The 16,061-nt window shown below is 34.4% G+C and overlaps 1 protein-coding gene across 6 annotated transcripts; it reads left to right on the top strand.

The window, feature by feature from the left end:
- The first annotated feature begins 1,898 nt into the window (after positions 1-1,898).
- LOC127969431 (FERM domain-containing protein 6) lies at positions 1,899-15,016 on the top strand. Of its 6 annotated transcripts, none has more exons than XR_008156264.1 (14): positions 1,899-2,045; positions 2,313-2,403; positions 2,582-2,661; positions 3,635-3,693; positions 4,454-4,631; positions 4,757-4,912; positions 5,456-5,521; positions 5,731-5,790; positions 5,930-6,092; positions 9,520-9,666; positions 9,991-10,149; positions 12,446-13,039; positions 14,246-14,291; positions 14,807-15,016. XR_008156264.1 is itself a non-coding variant. In XM_052571368.1 (13 exons), the coding sequence occupies exons 1-12, from the start codon at positions 1,977-1,979 to the stop codon at positions 14,275-14,277; spliced, it is 1,260 nt and encodes a 419-aa protein (XP_052427328.1). In that variant the 5' UTR covers positions 1,899-1,976; the 3' UTR covers positions 14,278-14,291; positions 14,807-15,016. The 6 variants fall into 6 exon arrangements, 3 of the variants coding, with proteins under 3 accessions (XP_052427328.1, XP_052427329.1, XP_052427326.1); XR_008156263.1 differs by lacking the exon at positions 12,446-13,039 and adding an exon at positions 11,507-12,100; XR_008156262.1 differs by lacking the exon at positions 12,446-13,039 and adding an exon at positions 11,507-12,100 and having other exon boundaries at positions 9,991-10,170.
- Positions 15,017-16,061: the final 1,045 nt, after the last annotated feature.

Genomic DNA, 16,061 nt, shown 5'->3' with positions numbered 1-16,061 from the left:
GAATTTTTTGCAAATAGGTCATCTGTGTATTCTATGTGTATTTCATATGTGCACATTATACCTTGGTCAAATATAATGGAGCAATAGTATGTCATTCTAAGAATAGCCAATGTTTTTGAGTCTGCGGAGGCAGAATAATAGACAAAAATGTGATTCCTCACTCTACATGTGTGAATGTGTTCAATCAGCACTGAAGATTGTATGTTTGAAATTCTCTTGAATATAAATAGCCACATGCATGTCTCTCTCCCAGCAGATAGCATTATGTTTTTTTATTTATTATTATTAGTTACCTGTCCATTAATGCAGTCATGTACTCTCATCCCAAATGAAGTGGGGTCAGCAATCAATCAGTAGCTCTTTTATGAACAATATATATTTGAGGTGGTACTTTAAACCATTCTCAGAAGTCAAAGATTAAGGCAGTCACATTTTATGTTCTCATATCAAATAGTGTATGTTTTCCTCAACATTTTTTTTATTTGCCTTGTGTATATAAATTGAGATCCTACAATTGTCTTGTGGGATTGTGAAGTTTACTATATTCTGTTCACTTATCTGAAAGCTGTAAATCTATAGAAGGAAGACTTTATACTGGTGAACAATAATCAGAGGTTGTGGTTAGCACTGTGAAATATGATATTCCAATCGTGTTTACCTAGCCCCCTATAATTAATCTAATTATTATAATTAATCTAATAATTACACCAATTGCACAGCCAATTCAAAGATATCAAATCAATGCAAGACAGCAAATTCTCAAAAGATGATAAGAGTAGAAGATGCATATCATATTCTGTCTGCTTTCTTGCTACAGAATCGCCCTGATCCTCTTGCAACATTTCCTTAAGTACTTCATACCAAGACAAACATCCCCCGAGATAGAGACAGGAACTAACAATTGAATTTGCATTTGCATTGATCATGTAGAGTTATCACCTCTTGAGATAAAAGGCATTTTGCATGAAATACACCGGCAATGGCACAGCCTCTACAGGGAGCAAAACATCTCTTAACTCTTAGGATTTTTATCACATTTTAGTCTTCTTGTAAAATTGAGACCATTGTACCAGTCGCCCTGATAAAATTCAAATGACACCAAACATGACTGTAAATATTACTTGCATTCATGTATAACATACTGTTGATCATTCTGAGTGGGATGGGTGAGGGGAAGAAAGGGGATGAGGGGGAAACCAGTGCAAATGTGAGAGGTGTTTTCACCACTATTTCTGTCAGTGAGATGTGGGAACATATGTCTGTTTGTTAATGCACTGTATGTTTTTTTTTTTTGTATGTCTCAGATCAAAATTCTGAGGTTACTTCACCCTTACATCTTTTTTTTTTTTATCTTTTTGGCATGTCTAAGTAATGTGTCAAATAGTGCAAGGTCTCAGAAACTGTGGTTTGTGAGATGATGGAAAGTGAATAATTCAGAACTCAAACTTAGAGTAATGGGTAAAATTGGGAAATACCTGTTTTATTACTGTAATTATGAAAGGTGAATAACACCGAGGTCATTTTTTTCTTTGAAGTGGTTTTATGCATTGCTGCAGATAGGAAATAGATTAATGTTAACAAACAGTGGACTTAATATTCTAAGTCTAAGCAATGCTACTTGGTATTATTTGATATACCAAAATTCTGACTTGAATGTAACTAAATGTGATCACACAATATTGTGTACTTCTATTATCTTTATTGTTATTATATTTATTATCCCCACAATAGTCTAGCTGTCAGGTCTCTCAGTGTGAACAGCTTCCAAGACATCCTCTAAATTCAGCAGGGCTGGAGGAACAGCTAATATTGGCAGCCATTTGGGCTGGCTTGAGCCATTTTTTTCAGCGGGGAATATAAACATGCAGAGTTTCAAAGGGAGGGCATTTAAAAAGAGACGCAAACTCCCTCCACAACGATAGCAGCAGTTTAAAAAGAGGGCACTGAAGAAGAGGACCTCAAAGAGAACACTTACAATGAAGAACCAAAGCAGATGTCTGTGCGTTATTCTGCCCAATAACACAGAACTGAGTTTGACTGTTGGGGTGAGTAAAATGGATTAATACTTCATAATATCACAATATTTGAGTATCTGACATGGAGTGCCACTTTAAGAGTTACAGCCTCTTTTGATTTTGTTAAAAAGTTATATTAAGTATGAAGGATGTTGGATGTTATAAAATCAATGGATTTTGCCTCGTGATTAACGTTTATTCAGATTTCCAGTACTGCTTAAAACAGCCTAAACTGGCTTTCTGGTTCATTTCTTTTATACGTTGCTTGTCTTACTGTTTAGCATCTCTGTATTACAGCTTAAAGACAGAGGTCAAGACGTGTTCGAACAGCTGTTTGAGCGACTCGGCACCTCAGATCTTACCTTCTTTGGTCTGAGTGTGGTAAAGGGTCTGTGGTTTCCTTTGCTTGTTTTTGTATGTAAAACTGCTGACTAAGCCCTTTATGTTATAACGGTTAAACCAAAGGCTGAGCTTTGCAAAAAAACAAGAATGAAGGGAGTACCAGCTCTGTTTATCTAAACAAAGCTAGCCTTTACAACCTATCTTGTTCATTCCATTTCATTTAGACAGTCAACCCCTGTTTTTGGATTTGGGGCATAAATTGTCATTGTACCTCCCAAAGTCCTGGAGAAAGAATACATCAAAGGTAAAATCAAGCTCAAATAAAACTGTCATGTGTAAAAATTAGGACACCCTATTGAATTCCATGGTTTTTTGTATCAGCACAATATAATGAAAAAATACAAAAATCTGGTAATTGGCAGGTCTTAAAAAATAAATAAATAAATAAAAACATGATCTACAAGACATGACATATTGCACCAGACATCGTCAGAACAGTCCGCCATCAGTGGTTCAATCAACCTTAACATTATGAAGCGACGAGAATACTTTTTGTTAAATATATGGCACAGTGTGATTGTCGTGGTGTCATTCATCTGAGGTTTTATTTTTCAAATTTAAAAACCTACTAAGAACCAGATCATATTGTATTATTAAAAACAACCATGCATTTTACTTCTTCACATTGCATCTTACTGTGTACATCTTACAGATATGATACATCCACTCTTTTCATAGCTTTTGCTGGCTCTGAGACACATGCTTTCTATTTATCCTTTTTTTTTAGCAAAAATCACTCATCGTACAACAAAAGTCATCGTACAACAAAAGACACGAAGGCCCTGCTTTTAGAGACCTTGTCACAAATCCACTTGTTTTTTTTTATTTATTTCTATTACTTTTGATACTTTTGAGTAGAGATATAAGTCTCCTGACAAATTCCATTGCTGCCAGCATTAAGTCTGAGAATAATTCAAAGAAAGGAATTATTTGATTTAACAAAGATGCATTAAATTGATAAATATGGGACTTATTCACTTGCATAATAAATATTTAAAAATAATTAGTGTTATTGTGCTGGATCACTTTAAAATAAACACATGCAAGTCTGAAAAAATCAGCTAGAGAAAATCTGTAGGTGTTGGGTTTTTTCTGGTTTTGATATTACTGTAAATTGGTTGTGGGTTTTTTTTTTCCATATGACATGATTACATAACACGAGATGGGATGTCATCCTAATACAGTGATTTGATTAACCATATGTTTTCATTGTATAGGAGAAAGTGATTCTCTCCCTCAAAGTGCAGTACTTTGTAGAAAATGTTCAACTAATTTTGTAAGTACAATGTTTGTTTCTTTTCCTCCTTTTCTTTTGTTTTCTATTTTTGGGAAATTGCGAAAATGTTTGTCACCTTACTTGGTGTCAGTGTCCTCGATCGCTCTGGCTTATTTAATTTAACCCTGTTAAGCCTGATGTATAATAGTCTGAATATTTTCAGTGAATAATCAAGTAAACCTAAGTTGATTCGATCCATTAAGTGTTCACCTTGAAATATCCTAGTAAACATCATGGTTAATGTTCATTTCCAGTTAATGTTCATTCTAACATTTCAGAATGTGAAAATTAACTTCCAACTAAATTAATTAATATAAGGTAATGTATTATGAATACAAATTAATGATAGTTAATATATAAGATGGAATTAATCATGATCAATAAATGCTATAAAAATGGTGGTTCATTGTTAGTTAGTGATACCAAATGTATAAACCAATATTAACAAACTGAACCTTATGAAAAAAGCATTCATGAAATAATGAGTTTATTTCATTGAATGCAGGAAATGGAAAATGGTCCGTTATATAGTTTGAGACATTTACAAAAATATTTGACCACAAAATTCTGTGATTGACCAATCAGAATCAAGTGAGCCATAGTAAGTCAGTTTAATAAAGCAGTTTCCGAGTCCTAAATAACTAAATAGTATTGCTGATTTTTTTTTTATTTTTTTTTTTTTTTATTATTGTAGATCATTTAAGTTGGGAATTAAAAAAATGTTTAAGCATCATCTGAACTGCTAGTTTCATTTTCAAAGAAACCGTGATACCCGCCAGCTGTATTACGCTGAGGTGAAGGGGAGAGTTTTGAGATCTGAGTGCTTTGAGCAGGAAGGACTGTACTTCCAGCTGGCTGCCTACGCCCTTCAAGCTGATCTTGGAGATTGCGAAGAAAACTTTGCATACTTTAGCCCACAGGGATTTTTCCCTTTTTGGGTAAGTGTTCTGCTATTTTTGTATTTGCTTTTTGCTGGTTTTCTCCTTCAGACCGCAAAAGTAAAAATTAAAACACCTGTTCTTACCATTCATACTAATGGTGTTTTCATTGTGGTATTGTACAGATTGTACAGAAGCATGGGAATGATTATATCCTGAAGCACACCCCAGCCCTGCACAGGGAGCTTAAAGGAATGTCATCCAGCGAGGCTGCCTCGCTTTTCATTCAGGAAGCGTTTACCTTGAGTGATGTGCCTCTCACCATCTATAGATTGTCCAAAGTTAGTGTTGTTGCGCTCAAGTTCAGAAGTGCAGTAATCAAGGCCAGTCAAGTCCTGATACAGAGTTAAGTCTGAGTCCAAGTCAAGATCTCATTTTATGTAGCATTTAGTTTTGTCCGGTTGTAGTATATATGGTCTTGGACTGGAGACAGACTTTTATCCAAACTGGACTAATACAACACTAGTATTCAGTCAAACCAAAGTTGTGAATTTTTCAGAAGTGAACTGAGAATGCCTTTTACATTTGAATTCAATTCCTGAAAATGAGGTTGGCACAAGTCTTATTTTACGCAATAATCCAAGAGCCAATGGAATATAATCCAAGAGCCAATTTAATATTCCTGTTGGGTTTTTGTTGATGGTGATGCTAACTTGCAGATTGCCCTATAATATATATAATCTATGCTGCCATTTCTTCAGTTCAGAATTTTGCTCAAACATCCATTTTTACCAATATTTGTCACATTTCGCTAATAAAATTCTCTGTCTCTTTCCCTCTCTTTCTTTCCATTCCTGCCCTCTTCTGTGTCCCTGCTGTCTCAGGAAAAGAAAAAAACACAAGGTTGTGTCCTCGTGGGTGTGACATCTACAGGACTGCAGATCTCTGAGGTAACTCCAAAACCATGGCCAATAACATCATCCATGCCATATGTATAAAACTAGAATTGCAAATCATATTCTACCCTTTAACGTAGTTTTCCACTCAGATTTTCAAAACCCAGCAGGAAACCAGTTTTATTCATATTGGTTCAATCTAGTCATCTCGCTCATAGCAATGTCACACATAGGGTTATATGTTGCTCATTTCTACTCTCCAGGTGCTGAATGGGAAGGTGTATGATTTTCCGTGGCCCTCCATTCATTCCATTACTTTTCAGGTTCTATTGATTTTAACGTTTACAAATTCACCCAGTCAACTTATGACTTAAGAGCATCAGTTTAAGAAACTACCTGTTGTTCTCAGCTTGTTTAACCCTCTGTTCAGTGCTTTCAGTTATGGTCTTGGTTTCACTACAGGGCAGGAAGTTTGACATTCGTGCTGATGGTTTGTTTGAGAAAAAGCTGGTGCTTTATAGTCTGTCCGTCCTTCATGCCAAAAACCTGCTGCAGCACGTAAGAAACAGTCACCGACTGCATCTCAACATAAAGCCCTTGGTCATGAAGCTCAAGGAAAAAAACGGTCAGAGTCCAAAATAACAATAATTCTGTGGAAGAATGTAATGCATCTGTTGTGGCATCTGTAGCGGTCTATCATCTTCCTGTTTTCCATCTTCACATTTTAGATTCATTTTGAAAGGCGTCTTGCATTTGCATTTGTTTGATGATAGACACAGGAAAAACAGCAATATTCTGAAATCAATCATACACACACACACACACACACACACACACACACACACAGTATGTATAAAAAAAAAACCTCTCTGAAATTTTTACTGCAATCCTGCGTACAGCACCTTTAAAGTAATTTATTCCTGTGATGGTAAAGCTCAATTCTCAGTTTTTTTTTCAAGTAGATCCTCCAGAAATCATTTTAATATGCTATTAACGAAGTTGAAAACCGTTGTGTTGCTTAATATTTCTTTGGAACCCATGATATATCATTTAAAAGTCTAGGACAAAATTAAAGTGAGAGAGAGAGAGAGAGAGAGAATTTAGAAATTTAACCAAACATTTATTTGACAGCTTCAAAACTATTCTAATACAATAATGACTCAAACAAAATTGACATTGGGATCAATGTAACGATCAAGAAAAATATAAAAGCAAATTGCATCATTGTAACACCACTGAACCAAAAAGAACATCAAGTCTTTCATCATCTTATAAAATTAAAAATCAACCCACACTCTTGCTTTTATCCAGTTTTTACAAATAGATACAACTTCACATCCTTCCGACCCTTGAATTTTATTTCTCCTGCTTTTATATACTGCCATTTTTGCTGCTCCCACAATAAAATTTAAAAGTTGAAATTTTATCTTATTATTTCTGATATTAATATCGATATCCAAGAAAGATAAAGATAAAAGATAAAATCTAACTTACCAAACAAAAATGTAAGAAAATCAAATAAATAGCACAATCTTGTACACTCCATATATATTAAAAAAATTGTCTCTTTTTTTTTTTCCACAGAAAGGACATAGATTACAAACATTAGGGTTAATAACATGTACAAAAGAATTAACAGCAACTGCGCTGTGTAAAATTCTCTCTTTTTTTCCAAAGGGGATTTATAAAACACTCTCCACACAGGTTTTATATTCTGGTTTAAATCTAATTTGTCTCTCCAGACAGTATCAAATCAACATTTAAAACTTTCATGTTTCAAATTTTAAAACCGCTTCTGTACATTATTTTTCTGTTAGCCTCATTAATAGTTATAGATCCTCTAAATTCTTCAATAATTCCCTATCCACACCTTTAAAATCAGGAATAATATATACTTCTGGAAAAGGACCCTTGTTATTTGGAACCACTTTTCCTTCACCATAACTTTTAAGGAGAGACTTTCTTCTGCCGTAAACTTCTGTTTTAAAAGATCTAGTAATTTCCCTGCTAATCTTATTGATCTAACTCCAATGCAAGAAGCAACCTTTTGTGAGTTATCTAACTCGGGCCCCCAAGCAGCACACCATTTAACTTTAAAGTTCCATTTAACTTTTCTTGCTCTGCACATTGCATTTTCAAAACCCCATGCAGCTTCACTTGAAACATCAAATCTAGCTCAACACAGTTGTTTCTTCTAATAACCAAAATAAAGACATTCAAAAAGCCCCTCTTTTTTTCCTGAATAAGATCCATATTCTAAAGACCCCTTTATAGAACGGACTCAGTCCATTCAGATAAATTTTGCTAGAGTCCATTAAAAACAAAGCAGAGTCTAGTCCCAGGCCTCCAGCTTGATTCAAAACTAAGTTTGCAACATTCCTCCAAACAAGATTTTCAGGTCCAGTTAAAAATCTCTCAATATATTGTAAATGAAAAGTTGCTCTTCTGTTGGCCAGATGTACTAGTCCTTGCCCCACTTCTTCCTTAGGGAGATATACTACACTCTATGTCCCCAAATTGTCTCTGGCGGCACCCAGTGAAGCTTAGTTCAAAAAAAGTCTACAATTAGAGCTTGTAGTTTTGCAAGAAGTCCACTTGGAGGCACAGTACATCCCAAACAATCCCAGAATGTTGAAGCCACCAAATTATTGATGACTATTACACATCCTCTAAATGACAATTTTGGAGCACAGCAATTTCCATTTTTCCAGTTGTCCTTTTCTTTTTTCTAAAACACCCTCCAAGTTTTTTTTTTTTTTTTTTTGTAATACTGAATCATCTCCATTTGTAATTCTGAATCATCTGTAATACTGAAAATGTTGCCATCACAACATTTTCTTCTTGTCTCTCTCCATCATTATTCTGAATTGTTTCATGTTCTTCATTCTCTGGACAAGCACGAAGAGAGTGCCCTCCCTGCACTTGCAACATTTCATTGTTTCTGATGTTACATAAGTCAAAATCGACTAAGATTCAAAGATTCAACACCTGACCGTTATTTAAAACCATGTACAATTGTCTACTGAAAGTAACAAGGTGTCTAAATTGTGCAGATTTACGTTTTAAAGTAATCTTTCTAATCTGCGTTACAACTTTGCCATGCCTTCTCATTCAATCAATTCATTTATGATAAATGGTGCCACATTTCACAATAGGATTTTTTTGGGTTGCATCAAAGGCATGCATATGACTAATTTATGAAGATTCCACTCACAACGATCTCATTAACTTTATTCACAACATCTAAGAACAAGAATGCTGACAGAATGCTTTTGTGGCCAACTACCTGTGCGGCTGCTGATCAAGCTTCACACTCACACTTCCAGGCGCTGCCATCTTAATCAACACACGCCTTGCTTTCCTTAACTGTACCAAACCTCTGAAACAATCACCAACCATGCTCCCCTAATATAATGAAAGATTCAACACGCAGGCAACCATTCTCACTCCAAATTCCGCCCACTCACGCCCAGCATGCACTCAGAGAGAGAGTGAGTGAAGTGACATCCAGCCAAGTATGGTGACCCAAACTCAGAATTCGTGGTCTGCATTTAACCCATCCAAAGTGCACACACACAGCAGTGAACACACACACACGGTGCTGCCATTTTTTTTTTCTTTTAGAGGGAGAGAGAGACTTCAATTCAGTAAAGATACATAAAATTTATCAAAAGTAACAGTTAAGACATCTACAATGTTACAATATTTCTGAAGGATCATGTGACACTGAAAACTGGAGTTATGGCTTCTAAATTTTCAGCTTTGTCATAATCGGAAAAAATAACATTTTTAAATATAATAAAATAGAAAACAGTTATTTACATGATAATAATATTTCACAATATCACTGTTCATGTTTGATAAAGCACGAAAGATAAAAGATTATTATTACTTTTTTAAGATTAATAATAAAAAGTAAAAGTAATAATCATCTAACTGTGTGTTAATAGTGAAAATGTACACAACCATTCTGTAAGGTGGTAACTATTATAATTTCTTATTTGCTTTGTTTAAATATCTTCACTAACTAGACATTATCTGTTTGAATAAAGGGAGACACAGAGAGATGTACATCACAGATGGAGCTGATCTGGTGTTTGAGGACAGTGATGATGATGATGAGCTTCCACCAATGAAGTTCCTCGTAGACAACATCCAGAAGCAAACCACTGGCACCACCGAGAGTAAAACTGTCACGGGTAAACAAGACTGAAGTGTGTAACTTCACCTGCATTAGCAGCACCAGACTAAATCAAAATCACATTACCTACAGTATTTGACAAAAGAAGTATGTCCGGATTATTAGAACTCATAAAATACTATTAGACTCCTTTGCTTAGACTTACACAGGTGACACACACCTTTAATTTAACCTCCTTAATTATTACCTGATAAATAAGTACTATTAAGGCCACTTCACCTTTTAAATAAGGCACTGATGTTTTTGACTCCAAGATGTCTCACAGATTTAGAGTGACAATTATTCAGTCAATCATTATTCCTTATTTGTTCATTATGTGCAGGAAGTGGTGCTTCAAATGGCGCTTGCTGTTTAGAGATGAGTGTTGATGAGCCTGAAGAAATGTTGGTAGATGATCCTGAAGATGTTCTGCGTTTAATTGAGCTGGTGGAGGGTGTATCTGTGGATGGTCCTTTATTGTTGCCAATTTCTCACTGGGAAGGTGAGAATAGGAAAGTTTGGGGTCAGCAAGATACACATTCTGTACATACACACACACACAGATGTGACAAACAAGTGCACTTCCATATTGTACTTGGTGCTCTATTTTCACACACTAATTTTGTACTTTCTTTTTCTAAAAATGATTTGTTTTAGTACTTCTAGGATCATTTTAAGAACATGTAAATGTGTTTTCAAATGTGCTATTTTGGGAATTCATGAATATGAACTAAAATGTGTTTTTTTTTTTAAACTTGAACCCACTCTTCAAACACTTGTAGGTTCAAGTTTACTACAAGTAGTAACTAAATATATTTAAATAAAGCGAAAGTATGTTAAAAGCAAATTTTAGTTCATATTCATAGTGTCCCAAAATAGCACATTTGAGTACATTTTCTGGTCCCACTTTATATTAGGTGGCCTTAACTACTATGTACTTACATAAAAAATAAGTTCAGTGTACTTATTGTGTTCATATTGTATTGTAAAACACTTTTGCTGCTATTGAGGTGGGATAGGGGTAAGGTTAGGGAGAGGGTTGGAGGTATGGGTAAGTTTAAGGGTGGGTTAAGGTGTAAAGTATGGGTCAACAGTGTAATTATAAATGTAATTACAGAAATTAAATACAGATGTAATTACATGTAGTTTTTTCATATATAAGTACAATGTAAAAACATGTATGTACACAATAAGTACATTGTACTAAATTATTAATTAAAATGTAAGTACATAGTAGTAAAGGCCACTTAATATAAAGTGGGTCCCATTTTCTTAAGATTATCTTAGGTTTTGAGGATGTTTTAGTGCCTGAAAATAGAGCATTTTAAGTACAATATGGAAGTGCACTTATTTGACCTGGACACACACACACACAACTCTATAAAGTATAGCTATCTTTGTGAGGACATTGACTGACATAATGCAGCCTCTAGCTCCTTACCCTTAAATGCCTCTACCAAACCCTTACCCTAACCCTATTCTTTACCCAGTTATAACCCCTAAACCAAGTCTTGACCCTCAAACAGACCTTTAAAGGGGGTCTCATGAAGTGAGGACCGGCCAAAATATCCTCACTTTTCTGTCCTCATTCCGAAGGTCTAAAGCTCAAACCGGCTCTCACAATAAAAGATGTACAAGTTCACACACACACACACACACACACACACACACACACACACACACACACATATATATACATTTGTGTGTCTATATATATATATATATATATATATATATATGTAGTCTTAGTGAAGAGAATAGATATAAATCTTACCAACTATAATCTTTTGAACAGAAGTGTACACTTGTTGCTTTGAATTCACTCCTACTTTTTTTTTTTTTTATGTATTTCCATCAAGGTGAAACAAATCAAATCAGTTAATTTCCACTACTGTCCACCCTGCTAGAAAACCCGCTTGAGGCATCTCTATCCCCATCTCAGTCGTGGGTGTTAACCTGGAAGTGACAAGCAAACACAAGCCATGGAGGAAAAACAGCTTTCGAATATGCATTTGTGCTTTGAATGAACTAACTCCTTTTCACATTATGTCCCTAAATATTCAACATATAAAATACACAGAAATTGTTTGCAAAGCATGCTGAAGTTATTTTTACATGCAAAAGACGTCATGTTTTGTTTTATTGAACTTTGATCTTTACTGAAAAACCTACGGAAACCACTGTGTACAAACAGAAGTATTGTGAAATATGTGGTGGGAAAATGCCACATAATAGACCGTGAGGACATGGAAATGATAACATGCTAACTTTGGACATTATCTGACATATTGTGCCATGCTGTCATGGTTTAAAATGCTGAGTCATCAGAAATATGCATTGCATCTTTTAAGGAAGAAACGAGGGGGTGGGTAGGCAGGCATAAATGAGATGGGCTGGCTTCACATGGTTTGCCAAATTTCATTCAGTATCACATCATGAATGCGTTTGGATTGGTAAGTTTTGCTTGCTGTGTTCATCAGATATTTTTAACACACGAAAGTGTTTTCATTTATGTTAATGTATGTTTTTTTTTTTTTATGTAAGTTTGAGTCTTTAATATGTTACTGATGATAATGTAACCGAGATGGAAAGCTATGATTACATCTTCATATGGAAATACGTATTTGCACATTTAAGTCTTGGGTGATTGAGTCAGACATGTAACAGATAATATATATGTAGTCTTAGTGAAGAGAATAGATATAAATCTTACCAACTATAATCTTTTGAACAGAAGTGTACACTTGTTGCTTTGAATTCACTCCTACTTTTTTTTTTTTTTATGTATTTCCATCAAGGTGAAACAAATCAAATCAGTTAATTTCCACTACTGTCCACCCTGCTAGAAAACCCGCTTGAGGCATCTCTATCCCCATCTCAGTCGTGGGTGTTAACCTGGAAGTGACAAGCAAACACAAGCCATGGAGGAAAAACAGCTTTCGAATATGCATTTGTGCTTTGAATGAACTAACTCCTTTTCACATTATGTCCCTAAATATTCAACATATAAAATACACAGAAATTGTTTGCAAAGCATGCTGAAGTTATTTTTACATGCAAAAGACGTCATGTTTTGTTTTATTGAACTTTGATCTTTACTGAAAAACCTACGGAAACCACTGTGTACAAACAGAAGTATTGTGAAATATGTGGTGGGAAAATGCCACATAATAGACCGTGAGGACATGGAAATGATAACATGCTAACTTTGGACATTATCTGACATATTGTGCCATGCTGTCATGGTTTAAAATGCTGAGTCATCAGAAATATGCATTGCATCTTTTAAGGAAGAAACGAGGGGGTGGGTAGGCAGGCATAAATGAGATGGGCTGGCTTCACATGGTTTGCCAAATTTCATTCAGTATCACATCATGAATGCGTTTGGATTGGTAAGTTTTGCTTGCTGTGTTCATCAGATATTTTTAACACACGAAAGTGTTTTCATTTATGTTAATGTATGTTTTTTTTTTTTTATGTAAGTTTGAGTCTTTAATATGTTACTGATGATAATGTAACCGAGATGGAAAGCTATGATTACATCTTCATATGGAAATACGTATTTGCACATTTAAGTCTTGGGTGATTGAGTCAGACATGTAACAGATAATAGATAGTTAAATAGCGATCCGTGCCAGTATACAGTAATTTTAGAAGAATTCGTTTTAGTTTCGTTCATCAAATCTTCTTCCCAGTATGAATACTGGTCTTAGAAATCATTTGAGTCTAAAAGTATCACTTTCTTTCTTCTGTGCACACCAGGACGAAAAGTGACGAAACACTTTTAAGTATTTTCAGTTTTGTTCCACAGAAGAATTGGATTTTATTATTTGAAAAATTTATTATTTTCACCACGTCACTTTTGATTAATTGAATGCATTTTGCTGAATAAACAAGTATTTCTCTTTACAGCATATAAATAAATGGGAATTAAGCATCAATAGAAACCTTTATCTTGTTACCAGTTGTGGTACATGTCCTGGCATGCCCACTACCAATGTATATGTATTTCCTGATAATGCTAAAAATGCTCAACACATTAGCACTTCGCTTCGTTTTAAAATTTCAGACCACAAGAGGAACTAGTAACATCATTTACTTTCATCTGCAAAATGATTGCATTGAGTTAGTTACACATTTCAGGGCAGTTTCAAAGTGCACAAACCATGTTATATGGTATAAGTGTCGTGAGGTCAAAACATAGTATTGTGCAAAGAACTGTGCAAAAAGAAAACATTGATTCATAATAATTGATAATCTTCCATGTAATCATAATTTAATGGGAAAGGAACATAAGTTGGTAGCTATGTGTGTGTATGTTTGCAGTTTTTTAGAAATGTAGTCTGAGTTGTGTATTTCCAATGAGCCTTGGTTTGTAAAATACATTTTCCAAATCCTTTGTAATATTATAACTGTTTTTTCTTTTTTTTTTACTTTTTCAATTAAATGCATTTTTTTAATTTACCCCCACCCCCCCAAAAAAAAATCAAATAAAAAATTAAGTATTAAGAATATCTTGTGTTTGTGTGTGTGCGAGCATGTACATATGTATGTATGTGTGTGTGTATGTGTTTAAAGTGTTTTATATTTGTTTACAGATTCTGATTGTTTGCCTGCACCTTTGCTGTAATGCACTACAAAATGGTAATTTCCTTTTGCATTTTTTATATTGGCCTATGTATTATTGTCTTTAATACCACATTCAATAATTAATAATAATCAAAAACCCAAGACAATTTGTGTTTGATTGCAATTAACATTCTCAGAAAAATCACTTGGGCAGTACCAGCACTATTATGTACTTTTAAAGTACTGATATAATTTAGGGGTAAATAAGGTACAGATATTTAGATTTGTACCTGAGGAAACTGCCCCAGTGACAGGTGGGTTTTTTAGGCTGGGTTTTACTGTTTACAGAAAAACATCATAACCCCTTAGGGGCACCCCCTGAGGGAACCCACACACCCCCTGATAATGAATGGGGTATTATATTAACAGACTGTCCAAATTTTAATAAAACAATAGGCCTATACCTTTAAAATCATAGAAGTGTTTGTCACTTTAAAGCTATGGTTCACCCAAAAATTACAGTTCTGTCAATTGAACTTTTTGCTGTTAAATTGCATTAGTAACTCTCAAATTCTGTTTTGTTTTTGTAGGAACGTGCAACAACTACACAGTGGCATTTATAGAGACGGCAGAAAAAGTGTCTTGCTTTAAGGTGATGGATGGACATGGTGCTATTTGTTGGACAGGCCATCCAACCCAGTCATGTCAGATAGACTACAGAGATGACAAGACGTGCATCAAGTGGCCAGTAGACACTGCAATCTCATGTGTGAAGGAGTCTGATGAGATGATTAAAACAGGTAATAAGTGTCCATTTACAACCAGCAATGAAAATAAATATATCAGATTTTTGACTTTATATCAGAATACCTGTTTCTCTTCTAGAAGAAGAAAAGAAGTGTGCCCATGACCAAGAAAGTGAGTCAAAATCTGTCATTTTTAATTAATTTATCATTTAGTAGGTATTTATTAAATAGATTTTTTTTCTTTTTTTAAGATATCAGTTGCAATGGAGAGTACAAACTTGGTAAGTTTATTTAAATCGAGTTAAATTTTTATTATTATTATTATTGTTATATGAAAACAAATTAATGGCTGCTCCCTAAAGTCAAGTCTTTGTGTTTATCCCAGACTCCGTCCCAGACGCCGTCTCAGAGCCTGGAGATTCTGCATCAACTCTATCATTGAGTAAGAATGCAAAACGAAACAATTAGCTGCTACATGTTTGCATCCATCATAAAATAATTCCACATATTTATGTTTCTAAATTACCGTTTTTTTTTTGTTTGTTTTTTTTTTTGCAGGCATTCAACTAATTATGGCTGCTATTACCATTGTCTACTGGGTGTTACTATGACACTACTAATAGTGTTCTGGGCTGCTTTAATTATCTAACATTTTTCAAATTAACTATTTTTTTTAATGTTTTGTACAATTTAACAAGTTTTTAAAAACATAATTTTTGTTTACATTAACTTTGAGTTATAACCACTATATGCTGTGGTGTTTCAAATAATTATATAAGCTGCTTTTGTAAATAAATAGTGTTTTAACAATCTTTATATTGTAGATTTTTAAGGCAATGTAAACAAAACAAAAAATTATTGGAAAATGTTTGCAACAGTTCACAACAGTCCATACAGATAAAAAATATAAAAATGCATGTTACACACAAAGCTCAGTTGTTTGAAGTGCATCTGTTAAAATATAACATAATCCCAAATAAAGCAAAATCCAAAACTAAAAATCTGATCATATTTCATCTCCATTCCACCCCCCCACCCCCATTTTTTTTTAAGGAAACTAATTTATTTAGCTTCAACATGAGTAATTCTACAGTCTAAC

This window comes from Carassius gibelio, chromosome B12, assembly GCF_023724105.1.
Source record: "Carassius gibelio isolate Cgi1373 ecotype wild population from Czech Republic chromosome B12, carGib1.2-hapl.c, whole genome shotgun sequence".
Classification (NCBI taxonomy): domain Eukaryota; kingdom Metazoa; phylum Chordata; class Actinopteri; order Cypriniformes; family Cyprinidae; genus Carassius; species Carassius gibelio.
This window is presented reverse-complemented; position numbering and strand designations above follow the sequence as displayed.